A 13,914-nucleotide genomic window follows, 5' to 3' on the forward strand; every position below is an offset into this window, starting at 1 on the left:
TACTATAATGCCCTTGTATCGCTCCATGGTGCGTCCGCACCTTGAGTATTGTGTTCAGTTCTGGTCACCATATCTGAAAAAAGATATAGCGGAATTAGAAAAGGTTCAAAGAAGAGCGACTAAAATGACAAAAGGGGATGGAACTCCTCTCGTACGAGGAAAGGCTAAAGAGGTTAGGGCTCTTCAGCTTGGAAAAGAGATGTACGAGGGGAAATATGATTGAGGTCTACAAAATCCTGAGTGGTGTAGAAGTAAATCGATTTTTCACTCGTTCCAAAAGTACAAAGACTAGGGGGGACACTTGAGGAAGTTACATGGAAATACTTTTAAAACAAATAGAAGGAAATATTTTTTCACTCAATGAATAGTTAAGCTCTGGAATTCTTTGCCAGAGGAGGTGGTAAAAAGGTTTGGGCAAATTACTGGAGGAAAAATCCATAGTCTGCTATAGAGACAGAAATGGGAAACAACTGCTTGCCCTGGGATTTGTAGTAAGGAGTGTTGCCACGATTTGGGTTTCTGCCACGTACTTGTGACCTGGCTTGGCCACTGTTTGGAAAACAGGATACTGGGCTAGATGGACCATTGGTCTGACCCAGTATGGCTACTCTTATGTTCTATGCTCTTATGACACAGTACAACTGGCAAAAGTGACGGGGATCCCAGGCTGTGGACCAGAATGAACAGAGAAGCTGGTGCAGCCCTGACAGATATGGCAGGCTGACAGGGAGCCCAGGCTCCAGCACCCAAAGATGCGCAGGAGCTCCCATTGAGCAAGTGATAAGTAGCTTAGATAGAAAAGTAGTGAAGTGGGGGGGAGGGGGGGGGGTTAAGATGAGAAAGGAAAGTGAGAGAACAGTGAGGATAAAGGGAGAGCGAGAGGGCAGAAGGTTCAGGTTCAGTTTATTTGATACTCCGCAAATATAACCATACAAAATAATGTGTAACAACATCATCAATGTTTAAAACAAAAACAAATGGGAACATGAAGGAATAACAGGAAATGGGGAGTTCACAATGTGACCCCCCCTGTTTACTAAGCAGCGCTAGTGGCGCCCTATGAATGGGCTGTGTCGGCGTTGGCACGCGTCTTAGTAAACAGGGGGGGGGGTAGTAGAGATAAGAGGGGGAAGGATAAAAGGAGGTCTCAGCTTAAAATCAAGGCTCATAAAATACTAGAGTAAAATCATGGAGGAGAGTCTGTGTCAAATGTCACAAAGAAGTAGTCAGCCTTCAATAAACTTTTAAATTTTGAGAAAGATACTTCCATCCAGCAGATGTGAAGGGGGGAGGGCAGCACAGTTATACTCCATTTCTATTTGTAGGTTTTGTATTTATTAGTATTTGATAATACCACCATTCATAGTAAAACTACATGGTGATGTACAGAAGCCAATTAGTTTAAAACTGTAAAACAACAAACAATACAGAAATCAAAAGGAGTGAAGGGCACAGAACAACAATATCATCTAGCAGACCACAACCAAAATATTAAACACACAAGTAAGTGGACATTTCAAACACAAACACCTTTTACCCTAAGTTTCCAAGTTTATTTCAGTCTTGCTATCCCGCAAGTCATAATAATATACCTATGCGTCTTATAGTTCAAAAAATTCAGAAGACAGAAAATGTGAAAAGCAGTAAAGGGAGGGAGAAGCGGAACTAGAATAGAAATAGGAAAGTGGTGATAGAAAAGAGGGCAATATATCTGTACTGATTTGCTAGCCCACAGGCTGACCTCACAGGCAACTTTATGCGAATGCAAAAGCATCTTCAAAAAGAAATGTTTTAAGATCCTTTTCAAATTTAGCTAATGAGGTTTGTGATCCAAAATAGAGCGGTATTACATTCCATAAAGTGGGGCCTACAACTGAGAAAATTGAATCGTTTGTCACCTCACATCTGATATAATGAAAGGATGGCACCACTAAAAGATGTTGGAATGAATGGAGCACATGAGAAGGAACATATGGAGTTAATGTATGAGCCAGTAAAGAAAGGGTTTCTGAACTTTTGATTTTAAAAACCAGAAGAATAACTTATGGATAATTCTATGTGTCATAGGTAACCAATGAGCATTTCTTTGATCCCATGATTAACTAAATAGAGGTAAATTGAATGAGTTGCAACACCTACTCCCCCCCCCCCCCCACCGTCAACACACACACACAATAAACTCGCTATTCCTCCTCCCTCCCCCCACCAGAAGCACATCTCTACCCCTTCTCCAAGACACAAACACGCACCGTGCACCACTCAAACACTTTACATATATCATTCCTCCTATTTTTTTTTAGCAAGCATTACTTTCTTTTACGCACAAAAACCATCACAACCCTTTACACTATTTTCAAAATGAAAAAATTAATTGCCAGGGCACCTGAATAAAACATTTTCAAACTTTTGTAAGGCTTCAGTTGCTTTCAGACTCCTAGTACGTCCTTTCTTAATGAGTTTTGGTACTTACAGATCTGACAAAATCGCCAACATCCTGTGTGAATGTGGAGGCAGCACACAGCAAACTAAGGGCCCCTTTTACTAAGCCACATAAGCGTCTACGCGCGCCCAACATGCACCAAAACTGACTTACTGTCCGACTACCGCGTGGCTCTTGAAGTAATTTCATTTTTGTTGCGTGTCCGATAAGCACATCTGAAAAATAATTTTTATTTTCTGGCGAGAAGCGGACGCACGCCAAGTGGCACCTGACGCACATAGATCATTACCGCCCAAATTCTTTACTGCTAGGACTATGGCTGGTGGTAAGGTCTCAGACCCAAACGGGCTCATTTTCGAAAGAGAAGGACGCCCATCTTTCGACATAAATTGGAAGATGGGCGTCCTCACAGGGTCATCCAAATCGATATAAGCGAAAGCCGATTTTGGACGTCCCCAACTGCTTTCCGTCGCAGGGATGGCCAAAGTTCAAGGGGGCATAGCGAAGTCAAGACTTGGGCGTGCTTAACACTTGGACATCCTCGACCCATAATCGAAAGCAACAAAGACGTCCCTGACAAACACTTGGATGACTTTACCTGGTCGTGTTTTTCTTACGACTAAGGCACAAAAAGGTGCCTGAAATGACCAGATGACCACCGGAGAGAATTGAGGATGACCTCCTGTTACTCTCCCAGTGGTCACTAACCCCCTCCCACCCTCAAAAAATATCTTTCAAAATATTGATTGCCAGTCTCTATGCCTGCCTCAGATGTCATACTCAAGTCCGTGACAGCAGTATGCAGGTCCCTGGAGCAGTTTTAGTGGGTGCAGTGCACTTCAGACAGGTGGACCCAGCCCCCCCCCCCCACCTGTTACGTTTGTGGAGGAAACAGTGAGACCTCCAAAACCCACCAGAAACCCAGTGTACCCACATCTAGGTTCCCCCCTTCACCCGTAAGGGCTATGGTACTGGTGTACAGTTGGGGGTAGTGGGTTTTGGGGGGGGGGGGGTTGGGGGGCTCAGCATAAGGGAGCTATGTACCTGGGAGCAATTTATGAAGTCCACTGCAGTGCCCCCGAGGGTGCCCAGTTGGTGTCCTGGCATGTCAGGGGGACCAGTGCACTACAAATGCTGGTTCCTCCCACAACCAAATGGCTTGTATTTGGTCGTTTGTGAGATGGAAGTCCTTGCTTTCGATTATTGCCGAAAATCAGAAACGACCAAGTCTAGGGATGACCAAGTCTAGAGACGACCAAATTTAAGGATTTGGACATCACTGAAGATATTTTCGAAATGAAAAATGGACGTCCATCTTGCTTCAAAAATATGGGTTTCCCCGCCCCTGGATCAGGACATTTTGCGAGGATGTCCATATCAAAACATCAACATCCCTTTCGAAAATGCCCCTCAAAATGGACGAGCGGCAATTTAGCCGCACGTTCATTTTGAGGGGGGGGGGAAGAAATGCCTTTTTCACAGGAGCGCTGAAAAATAGATTGGCGCACACCCAAAACCCATCCCTACACTACCGCAAACCATTTTTCAGGGCGCCTTTGTAAAAGGACCCCTAGAATTTCTGAATGCAACAATACTGAGGCACTGGAAAACAGTGGTGAACAACATTTATCATTCCCCTGTGACTGAGTAGAACCATCAACTTGTATTGGAACAGCTTATCCACTTGACCCCTGATGCAGGCATAATGCCGAAACACAGTGTATGTCGGGCCTTCTAAAAAATTTTGTTCCTTTTTATCAATTCTTGCTTTTTTTCTGCTATGAAATGAGACAACATTGAAATGGACTTACCCACAATCTGAATGATCTCAGCTAGTAAGACCCCATCCGTTACATCTTGCTGCAAATCTTTTATCAAACGCTTGTGGCCAGATTTCACCAAGTAATGATTTGCCCAATCTGTGTAAATCTATAAAAAAGGAAAAAGAAAAAAGCAAAGTTACTATCGCATTGCCCATTTTGTTTGCGTCTCTGATTTCTTTTATCATTTCTGCATCTACCTGCTCATCCTGGCGAGGCGGACAGTAGTACACTCCTATCAACGTCCTTTTCCCTTTTATACATGGAATTTCAACCCACAATGATTCAAAGGTGTGATTTGTGTCCTGCTGAATTTGTAATCTATCTGAGTCAAGGCTGTCGTTAATATACAATGCTACCCCTCCACCAGTCTGGTCCAGCCTATCACTACAATATACTTTGTACCCCAGTATGACAGTGTCCCTCTGGTTATCCTCCTTCCACCAGGTCTCAGTAATGCCCATTATGTCCAATTTTTCATTTAGTGCAATATATTCCAACTCTCCCATCTTATTTCTTAGACTCCTATCATTGACATATAGACATTTCAGAGTATGTTTGTTGTTCCTATTTGCATGATGCTTAATGCTTGACACTACTGATTTGCTATCTTTTGTCTGATCTTTAGTTGTATTTAAGGGCACCTGGCCTACCACAGTCTCTTGTGTAACCTCACTATCCAGAAACCCTATCTTCCCTGTTTGTGAGTGTCATATTTAAATCAGGTGCATCAGTGGAGTACGCACCCCATCAGACCCGGCCCCCTGCTCCCTTTAGAACAGTCTCAGATGTAGTATTCACCAGGGCAGCGGCCTTTATAGGCTGCCTGCGGTATGCACTGGGACTTCCTCCCTGAACCCTCTTGCCCCTTCTGAAGCTATTTCCTGTGTTGTGAATGGCGAGAAGGTTTAGGGAGGAAGTGCCAGTGCAGACCGCAGGCAGCCTATGAGTGCCGTAGTTGCTGCCCAGGTGAAGACTGCAGCCAAGAAGATTTTAAGGTACGGAGGCGGCGGTGGCACAGGGGGACTGGGGGGGGGGGGGAAGAGATGCACCCCCTGTAAAAAAAATTCCTGGCTACGCTACTGGAGACACTACACTTACCAAGTATTAACTGCACTGTACATAAAGGAGAAGCAATTACCACCATCTACAGAGGTGACATTAACTGCTCCAAGTTATCTGCTGCATCAACAGTTAATAAAGTCGTATCACATGTTAAGAGTGAGGCATAGACCCTGCCTTATTCAGCATTTGTCCGTTAACAAATGAATTAGAACATGTTAAGTGTCAAGCCACTTCATTAACTGTTAGCACACACTAATTCCCATTTTACTGCTTAACATACTTTAATAAAAAGGGCCCTTTGATTTTTAACACTTTCATTATACCTTTTGTGCATTATTTCCTTCCATAAGAACATAACTGTTACCATACTGGGCCAGACTGAAGGTCCCCATCAAGCCCAATATCCTGTTTCCAACAATGGCTAATCCAGGTTATAAGTACCTTGCAAGATCCCAAAACAGTAAAATAGATTTTATGCTGCTTATCCTGAAAATAAGCAGTGGATTTTCCCCAAGTCCATCTTAATAATGGCTCATGAACTTAGGATGTTAGCCAAACCTTTTTTAAACCCTGCTAAGCTAACTGCTTTTACCACATTCTCTGACAATGAATTCCAGAGTTCAATTACAGGTTCAGTGAAGAAATATTTTCTCCGATTTGTTTTACATTTACTGTTTAATAGCTTCATTGCATGTCCATAGTCCTAGTATTTTTGGAAAGAGTAAACAAGTGATTCACGTCCATCCATTCCTGCTCCTTTGAGCTCCCTATTCAATGAACTCATTTTTTCCTCAGCCTTTGTCATATGCAGGTACCAAGCACCTTCCACCATTTTTTTTAACTCCCTCCAACCAGCTATCACGACAGCCCCCAGGGCTATAAACCATGGCTTCCTCTGGAACCCAGTGCATTTGTATTGTCTGACCACTAAGGGGTCAATATTTAATCCTATTTAACTGGGTTGGAGAGGCTCAAGTGCTGAAATTCAGCGCCACTTAACCGGACAGCGCCACTGAATATCAGCTCTAGTCACTGCAGCGCCATCTGTTTAGTGCTAAAGTGGTCCGGGGCGGACTCTGAAGTTATCCTGACAGTGCCGATATTCAACGTCGGGCAAGTAGGACTAACTATGCCCAGTTAGTTACCTGGGTTCCAGCAATGAATATCAGCCTGAGTACAGTGGTTGCCAAAGTCCCAGATACTCAATGTCGCCCTTATTACTACTGCTTACCAGTACTTAACACTTCTATAATGCTACTAGATGAATACAGAGCTGTACAGAAACAAGAGGCACGCCTCTGCTCGACAGAGCTTTCAGTCTCTTGGACAAGTAAGAGTCAGCCTCTGCTTGACAGGCCTTTCAGTCTATTCAGGACACAAAACAGGCCAAATGGGGGATACATTTATTATGGGAATTATTAAAACATGGGTAAAGAGGTAGAATTTTAGCCTGGATTTGAACAGTATCTCCTGATATCAGTTTGTTTATTAATGTCAACCGCCAAGATGGTACATCCCTGTGGTGGTATATCAAATGAACTTGAACTTGAGGATACCTGATTAGGTCGAGCACTGAATATCCAGCTCTAATTCAGCCAACCGCCACAGGCTGAGTTTTGCCCTCTAAGGGGGTAATTCTATAGAGTGACACCTAAAAATATAGTCGCATAAATTCTATAACAGCATTAGGGTGCACTAACCCATTATAAACTGAAGCAAAGCTGCTTTGTCATGCCAAAACTTAGGAGCAACCACTTATGCCAGATCAATGGCGTGCAGCACATGCAACCGACAGTATTCTATAAGTTGTGTGCATCACATGGTGATATACCCATGCTCTGCCCCAAATTATGGCCCACTTTCAAGTATGCGCTGTGTGAATTGCGTGCCAAACATGTAAGCATGTACGTGCCAATCCCGTACGTGAGGGCCTCTATTCTGTAAACTTGGCGCATGCCTTATTGAATTTATGATCAGACAAACACAGCAAAGGTGACACCAAAAAAGAAGCTAGATGATGCGTAAATCGTGCAGAAAATGTATTCAAACATCCAAAGACTCGAACACAAATCGTCATGACAGTGAGCAAGTAGTCACGTTTGTCTACGAGACAAGATTGTATGAATCAAGATGCATTGATACCTGGTGCTAGCATTGAAAGCTAGAGCGTTTAGAGAACATCCAATTTGAAGACACCTGAGGCAGGCCATTGTGGCCGAAACACAATTCGTGTTAAATCTTTGGATGTTTGAATAGATTTTCTGCACGATTTACACATCATCTAGCATTCATTTTTGGTGTCATGTTCTCTGTGTTTGTCTGATCTCTGTATTGCGAGGGACTTTGTTCTTCTGTTCTCTTTATTAAATTTATGAGCATAACTTTCAAGCTCCTAAATAAGATGAATTTTCAGCTGAAAAGTTAAGCTCTTATGTCTGGCTGAAAATAGGGCACCATCCTAGGAGACTAATTTAAGAGCATAAATTTGAATACTTTGCCTTTTCTGAATACTGGGCCCTAAAATTACAGGGGGCATTTCTCGATCTGTGTCTGCTTTCCACCCACTGTTTTTAAAAGGGGACGTACAAAAGACGCCGTGTATGAAAAGCATGTACAGACACAGACACCGGGTTAAATTTTATCTGGCTAATACGTGTGCACGTTTCAGCCTCAACCTAAATGTGCAAAGGAAAATACTCATTGCAAAGTGATTAAAAGTTACGAATGTAGTAGAAGCCTTTCAGCAGCAATGTGGGTGGGCAATGTTCAGCCACCTAATATATGCCAATAAAATGCTTTTCACTCCATGGAAATCATTGTGAAAACTGCCCTGAAAGCATAGTTTACTCCAGTTTCACAAGCTGTTTATTGCCACACACTGCAGGAACTGGATTTCTACTTTGCTCAGTCCTTTTCAGTAGTAGCTCATGGCAAGATACATACAAGTACAGTAAATATTATCCTTTCCCCAGAGGACTCTTAAATCTGAGTTTGTCCCTGAGGCAAGGGAGGGTTGAGTGACTTGCAGCAGGATTTGAACCCTGCACTCTCTCCTGCTGCACTAATATACATAAAAAATAACCAGGAGAGAAAGACATAATTCAAAATAAATGGGAGATGTTATTTGGTTGATTTACCAGTGAGTGCAGGAATTTATTTGTTAAGCTATAATATACATGACATGTAAATTGTACATTGTTCCAGGGCATCTTTGAAAAGAAGGAGATATATAAGCGAACAGTCAAACTTTTGCCTCAGTACAAACGTACGATAAAAGAAATACGTTTCTTAAAATTAGAACCACTTTATGTTATTTATAGTAAAGCTTGATAAAAGCACACATTACTTGATGACTGCACTAATCAGTGTACTTTTGCATTTTAACAAGCTCATTTACATTTTAACCCCAAATCCGGGATTTAGATTTTGATCACAACTTTTCTCAATAGTTCAAAGTGAGTTACATTCAAGTAGAGTAGGTATTTTTGTGTCCCAGAAGGCTCATAATCAGAGTGTCTACCTGAAGCAATGGAGGGTTACGTGACTTGCCAAGTTCACAAGTAGGCCGATTCAGAAACCCATGTGGCTGGCCGAGGGTGCGGCTTCCACCGCACACTTTAAACCATGTCATGCAGAAAGCTAATGACTCAGAGGGCTATGCTGTAGGGTTACCCATATCAGACAGGCCTCTGAGGAGAAACCAGACAAAGAGTGTCCCAAACTGAGAGAGTAGTAAGATGGCGACCTGAAGTTCGTATGCCCAACAGCCCAGCTGCCCTCTGAAGTTTCATCTTCTTTACGTAAATTTCCTCTCTGCAATTGCTGTTACCTTAACTGAGAGGAAGGGGACAACCGGCGGTCAGCCACCAATTACCAGCATTTTGTCCCCTGAGCAGCAAGTGTGGGACCGCTGCGTGACAAACTGCCCACAGATGAAAGGGTTGGCGAGTCTTTTGATTAGCGCCGGCAAAGGAGTGTTGACGCTCTTGGACCTGGAAAAAACAACTCTATCACTCCCGAATTATTCAACCACCATGTCCAAAGGAGTGGAGGAGTGAGTTACAGGCATATGCTGAAACGGAGGACGTTTACAGCAGAACCACTCCTAAACACCTAAGAGAAATCAACTTGGAGTTTTTGGCTTCCATGGAGGTTACATTGAATAACATCTGGAAGGCGCTTCGGGACCTAACGGTGGCAGTAAATAATTTTGTTTCAGATATAATTTTATTAGAGAGTTACATGGACAATTTAACTGAATGAACCCTTTGAGAGTGAAAAATTGATAAAACAAATGATTCTACATGAGTAAGAAGTGGTTATGATCTTGAAAATGATAATAGGCCAGAAACTTTGAATAATAAAATGAACATTATTATAGATGATTAATATTGAGATTATTGTTTTTCCCAGAGTTCCGGGTATGACTCCTAAAGTTTTCCTCAGAAATATTTCCTCAATTATTACTTTAAAAGGAGTGAAGCCTGTGAAAACTGGGATTACTTTAATCAGTGGGATCTGAATTAAAGACTTAAGTATATGTATTGTTAAATAACTTCTGGTTTTTAAAAGAGAAAGAATGTATTCAGATCTATTATTTACTACTACTACTACTACTATTTAGCATTTCTATAGCGCTACAAGGCATACGCAGCGCTGCACAAACATAGAAGAAAGACAGTCCCTGCTCAAAGAGCTTACAATCTAATAGACAAAAAATAAAGTAAGCAAATCAAATCAATTATTGTGTACAGGAAGGAGGAGGGTAGGTGGAGGCAGGTGGTTACAAGTGGTTACGAGTCAAAAGCAATGTTAAAGAGGTGGGCTTTCAGTCTAGATTTAAAGGTGGCCAAGGAAGGGGCAAGACGTAGGGGCTCAGGAAGTTTATTCCAGGCGTAGGGTGCAGCGAGACAGAAGGCGCGAAGTCTGGAGTTGGCAGTAGTGGAGAAGGGAACAGATAAGAAGGATTTATCCATGGAGCGGAGTGCATGGGAAGGGGTGTAGGGAAGGACAAGTGTGGAGGGATAATGGGGAGCAGCAGAGTGAGTACATTTATAGGTTAGTAGAAGAAGTTTGAACAGGATGCGAAAACGGATAGGGAGCCAGTGAAGCGACTTGAGGAGAGGGGTAGTATGAGTAAAGCGACCCTGGCGGAAGACGAGACGGGCAGCAGAGTTTTGAACCGATTGGAGAGGGGAGAGGTGACTAAGTGGGAGGCCAGCAAGAAGCAGACTGCAGTAGTCTAAACGAGAGGTGACAAGGGTGTGGATGAGGGTTTTGGTAGAGTGCTCGGAAAGAAAGGGCGGATTTTACGGATGTTGTAAAGAAAGAAACGACAGGTCTTGGCGGTCTGCTGGATGTGAGCAGAGAAGGAGAGAGAAGAGTCAAAGATGACCCCAAGGTTTCGAACCGAGGAGACAGGGAGAATGAGAGAGCCATCAACAGAAATAGAAAACGGGGGGAGTGGGGAGGTGGGTTTGGGGGGAAAAATGAGAAGTTCAGTTTTGGTCATGTTTAATTTCAGGTGGCGTTGAGACATCCAGATAGCAATGTCAGACAAGCACGCTGAAACTTTGGTTTGGATGCAAGGTGAGATACCAGGGGTAGAAAGGTAGATTTGGGAGTCATCAGCATAGAGATGGTAGGAAAAGCCATGGGATGAGATTAATGAACCAAGGGAAGAAGTGTAGATAGAAAAGAGGAGGGGACCAAGAACAGAACCCTGAGGTACGCCGACAGGCAGAGGGATAGAAGTAGAAGAGGATCCACTAGAGTGAACACTAAAGGTGCGGAGGGAGAGGTAGGAAGAGAACCAGGAAAGGACAGAGCCCTGGAATCCAAGTGAGGACAGGATATCAAGGAGTATGCTGTGATCGACAGTGTCAAAAGCAGCGGAAAGATCAAGAAGAATGAGGATGGAATAGAGACCTCTGGATTTAGCCAGTAATAGGTCATTGGAGACTTTAGTAAGAGCAGTTTCGGTTGAGTGGAGAGGGCGAAAACCAGATTGTAGTGGGTTAAGAATAGCATGTGAGGAGAGAAAATCAAGGCAGTGGCGGTGAACAGCATGCTCAAGTAATTTGGAGAGAAAAGGGAGGAGGGAGATGGGTCGGTAATTAGAGGGACAAGTAGGGTCGAGTGAAGTCTTAAGGAGAGGTGTGACCACAGCATGTTTAAAGGCAGTAGGGACAGTTGCAGTGGAAAGTGAGAGGTTGAGAATGTGACAGATAAAAGGAATAAGAGCAGGTGAGATGGCATTAAGAAGGTGGGTGGGAATGGGATCAGAGGAACAGGTGGTACATTTTGAGGAAGAAAGGAGATGTGTAGTTTCCTCAATAGTAACTTCAGGAAAGGAGGAAAAAGAATGAGGGGAAGGAGAGAGAGGGGAATGGACTAGTGGAGGGAGAGGTGGCGAGGTAGAGAATTCAAGGTTTATCTTTTGAACCTTGTCGTGAAAGAATTCAGCAAGGGTCTGAGGAGATAATGAAGGGGGAGTTGGGGGAGGGGGCACCTTGAGGAGAGAGTTCAATGTGGTGAAGAGAAGTCGAGGGTTAGAGCCAAGAGAGTTGGTCAGTTGGATATAATAATCCTGTTTGGTGCATAAAAGAGCAGATTGGAAGGAGGTCAGCATGAACTTAAAGTGTAGGAAATCAGCAAGGGCCCGAGATTTCCACCAGAGGCGTTTGGCGGAGCGGGTACAGGAACGTAGGTAGCGGATATTAGAAGTCAGCCAAGGTTGGGGTTTTGTGCGCCTTATAGGGCGGGTCATCAAAGGTGCAAGAGTGTCTAAGGCAAAGGATAGAGTATTGTTGTAAGAAGAAACAGCCTCGTTGACAGACGTGGATGGTGCCACAGTAGAGAGGAGGTTTGAAACATGGGAGGATAGAGATGAAGGGTCAATATCGTGAAGATTCCTAGATAAATTAGATATAATAGGACGGGACTGGGAGGGAGGAGATTTAAGTGTGAAAGTTATAAGATGGTGATCAGAGAGGGGAAGATCAGAGGCAAGGAAACTAGAGGGTGAACAGTTGGAGGAGAAGATGAGATCAAGACAGTGACCATTTTGATGAGTGGGGGAGGTGGAGCATAGTTGGAGATTAAAGGAGGATGTTAAAGTGAGTAACTTGAAAATATAAGAGTTGGAAGGATCATTAGCAGGAATATTAAAGTCACCAAGGATGAGAGAGGGGGAGGAAGGATCATGGAAGAAGGCAAGCCAGGCATCAAAGTCACTGAGAAAGGATGAAAGGGACTTATCAGGGGGACGATAAATGACCGCTATTCGAAGAGGCAGAGGAGAGAAAAGGCGGATAGAGTGGACTTCAAAGGAGGAAAAACAGTGAGATTGAGGTGGAAGAAGGGGTTGAAATCTGGAGGAGGGACAGAGAAGTAGTCCAACACCGCCCCCGCGACCAGTAGGGCGAGGAGTATGTGAAAAAAGATAACCACCATGGCAGAGGGCTGCGACTGAAGCAGAGTCATCAGGGCAGAGCCAGGTTTCTGTTATGGCGAGCAGATGGAGGTGACGCGAGATAAAGAGGTCCTGGATATAGGAGAGTTTGTTACAGATAGAGCGGGCATTCCATAGGGCGCAAGAGAAGGGCAGAGAAGAGGAGGGGAGTAGAGGAATAGAGATGAGGTTAGAGAGGTCACGGTGAGATCTGTAGAGTTGGGATAATAGTTGGTGAGGAGGGCCAGGATTGGGATTGATGTCACCGGCTGAGAGTAAGAGAAGGAGTAAAAGAGAGCGGAGGAGAGTAGGAGAGGTGTGGCCACGCAGGCGTCGAAGGCGAGAGGTATTTAGGTGGAATGGGGAAGGCAAAATGGAGGGAAGAAAGAGACGGAGTTTAAAAGCCAAGAGGGAGGAAGAGGTTAGGAGAGAAGGTGAGGTGATGAAGTCGATGGATGGGCAGTGAGTTCCTGTAGCGGAAAGAGGTAGGGGGTGAGGGAAAAGATTAGGAAGGGACAGGGCTAGGAAGAGAATGTGAATAGGGGCCATAAATGACTGAGGTACTTTAGCAACTGGGAAGAAGATTAGATGGAAAGAGAAAAATGCTCCGCACCCAGAGCGGAGGCCCTGGGTGGATCAGAGTGGACCTGGGTGTCATTCCGGAGAAGGCTGTAAGGATATGCAGATGAGCTGCAAGTCCTCCACAGCACCTGAAGGCAGCCGGTGGTAGAGCTGGGCACCTCTCAGCTGAGGAAAGGCTTACCAGGGCTTAGGCCGAAGCCAGCATTCCTCCCCCTGAGGGTCGCCTGATCCTAGCTAAAAAGCATGGATACAGCTGTGAGGAAATGCAGAAGGGCTGCAAGTCCTCCACAGCACCTGGTGGGAGGACTTTCTAACTAATATTGTACAATAAGTATGTTTTCAATGAAATGATTTGACTATACACCGTATTGGCCTTGAAGAAGCCAACCAGATGATCAATGTGGAATAATGAATTAGACGAGTAATATCTGGGGTTCAGACACGTTATATGGATAGAGGCTGTGTATCACTGAGTGCCTCAGAGCCTTATCTGCCAATTAGGCACTCAGGGTTCGATGCTCAAAACCTAACGCCAGCATTAAAGGTGACCGCTG

General features: G+C 44.1%; 1 protein-coding gene across 1 annotated transcript in view; it reads right to left on the reverse strand.

Annotated features, from left to right (window-relative positions):
* NAV2 (neuron navigator 2) overlaps nucleotides 1-13,914 on the reverse strand; it is a 463,718-nt gene that overhangs the window by 332,948 nt on the left and 116,856 nt on the right. The window contains 1 exon segment of the mRNA XM_030200720.1: nucleotides 4,252-4,369. Within this exon segment, the coding sequence (XP_030056580.1) occupies nucleotides 4,252-4,369 (118 nt within the window).

The sequence above is a fragment of the Microcaecilia unicolor genome, chromosome 4 (assembly GCF_901765095.1).
Source record: "Microcaecilia unicolor chromosome 4, aMicUni1.1, whole genome shotgun sequence".
NCBI classification, from domain to species: Eukaryota; Metazoa; Chordata; class Amphibia; order Gymnophiona; family Siphonopidae; genus Microcaecilia; species Microcaecilia unicolor.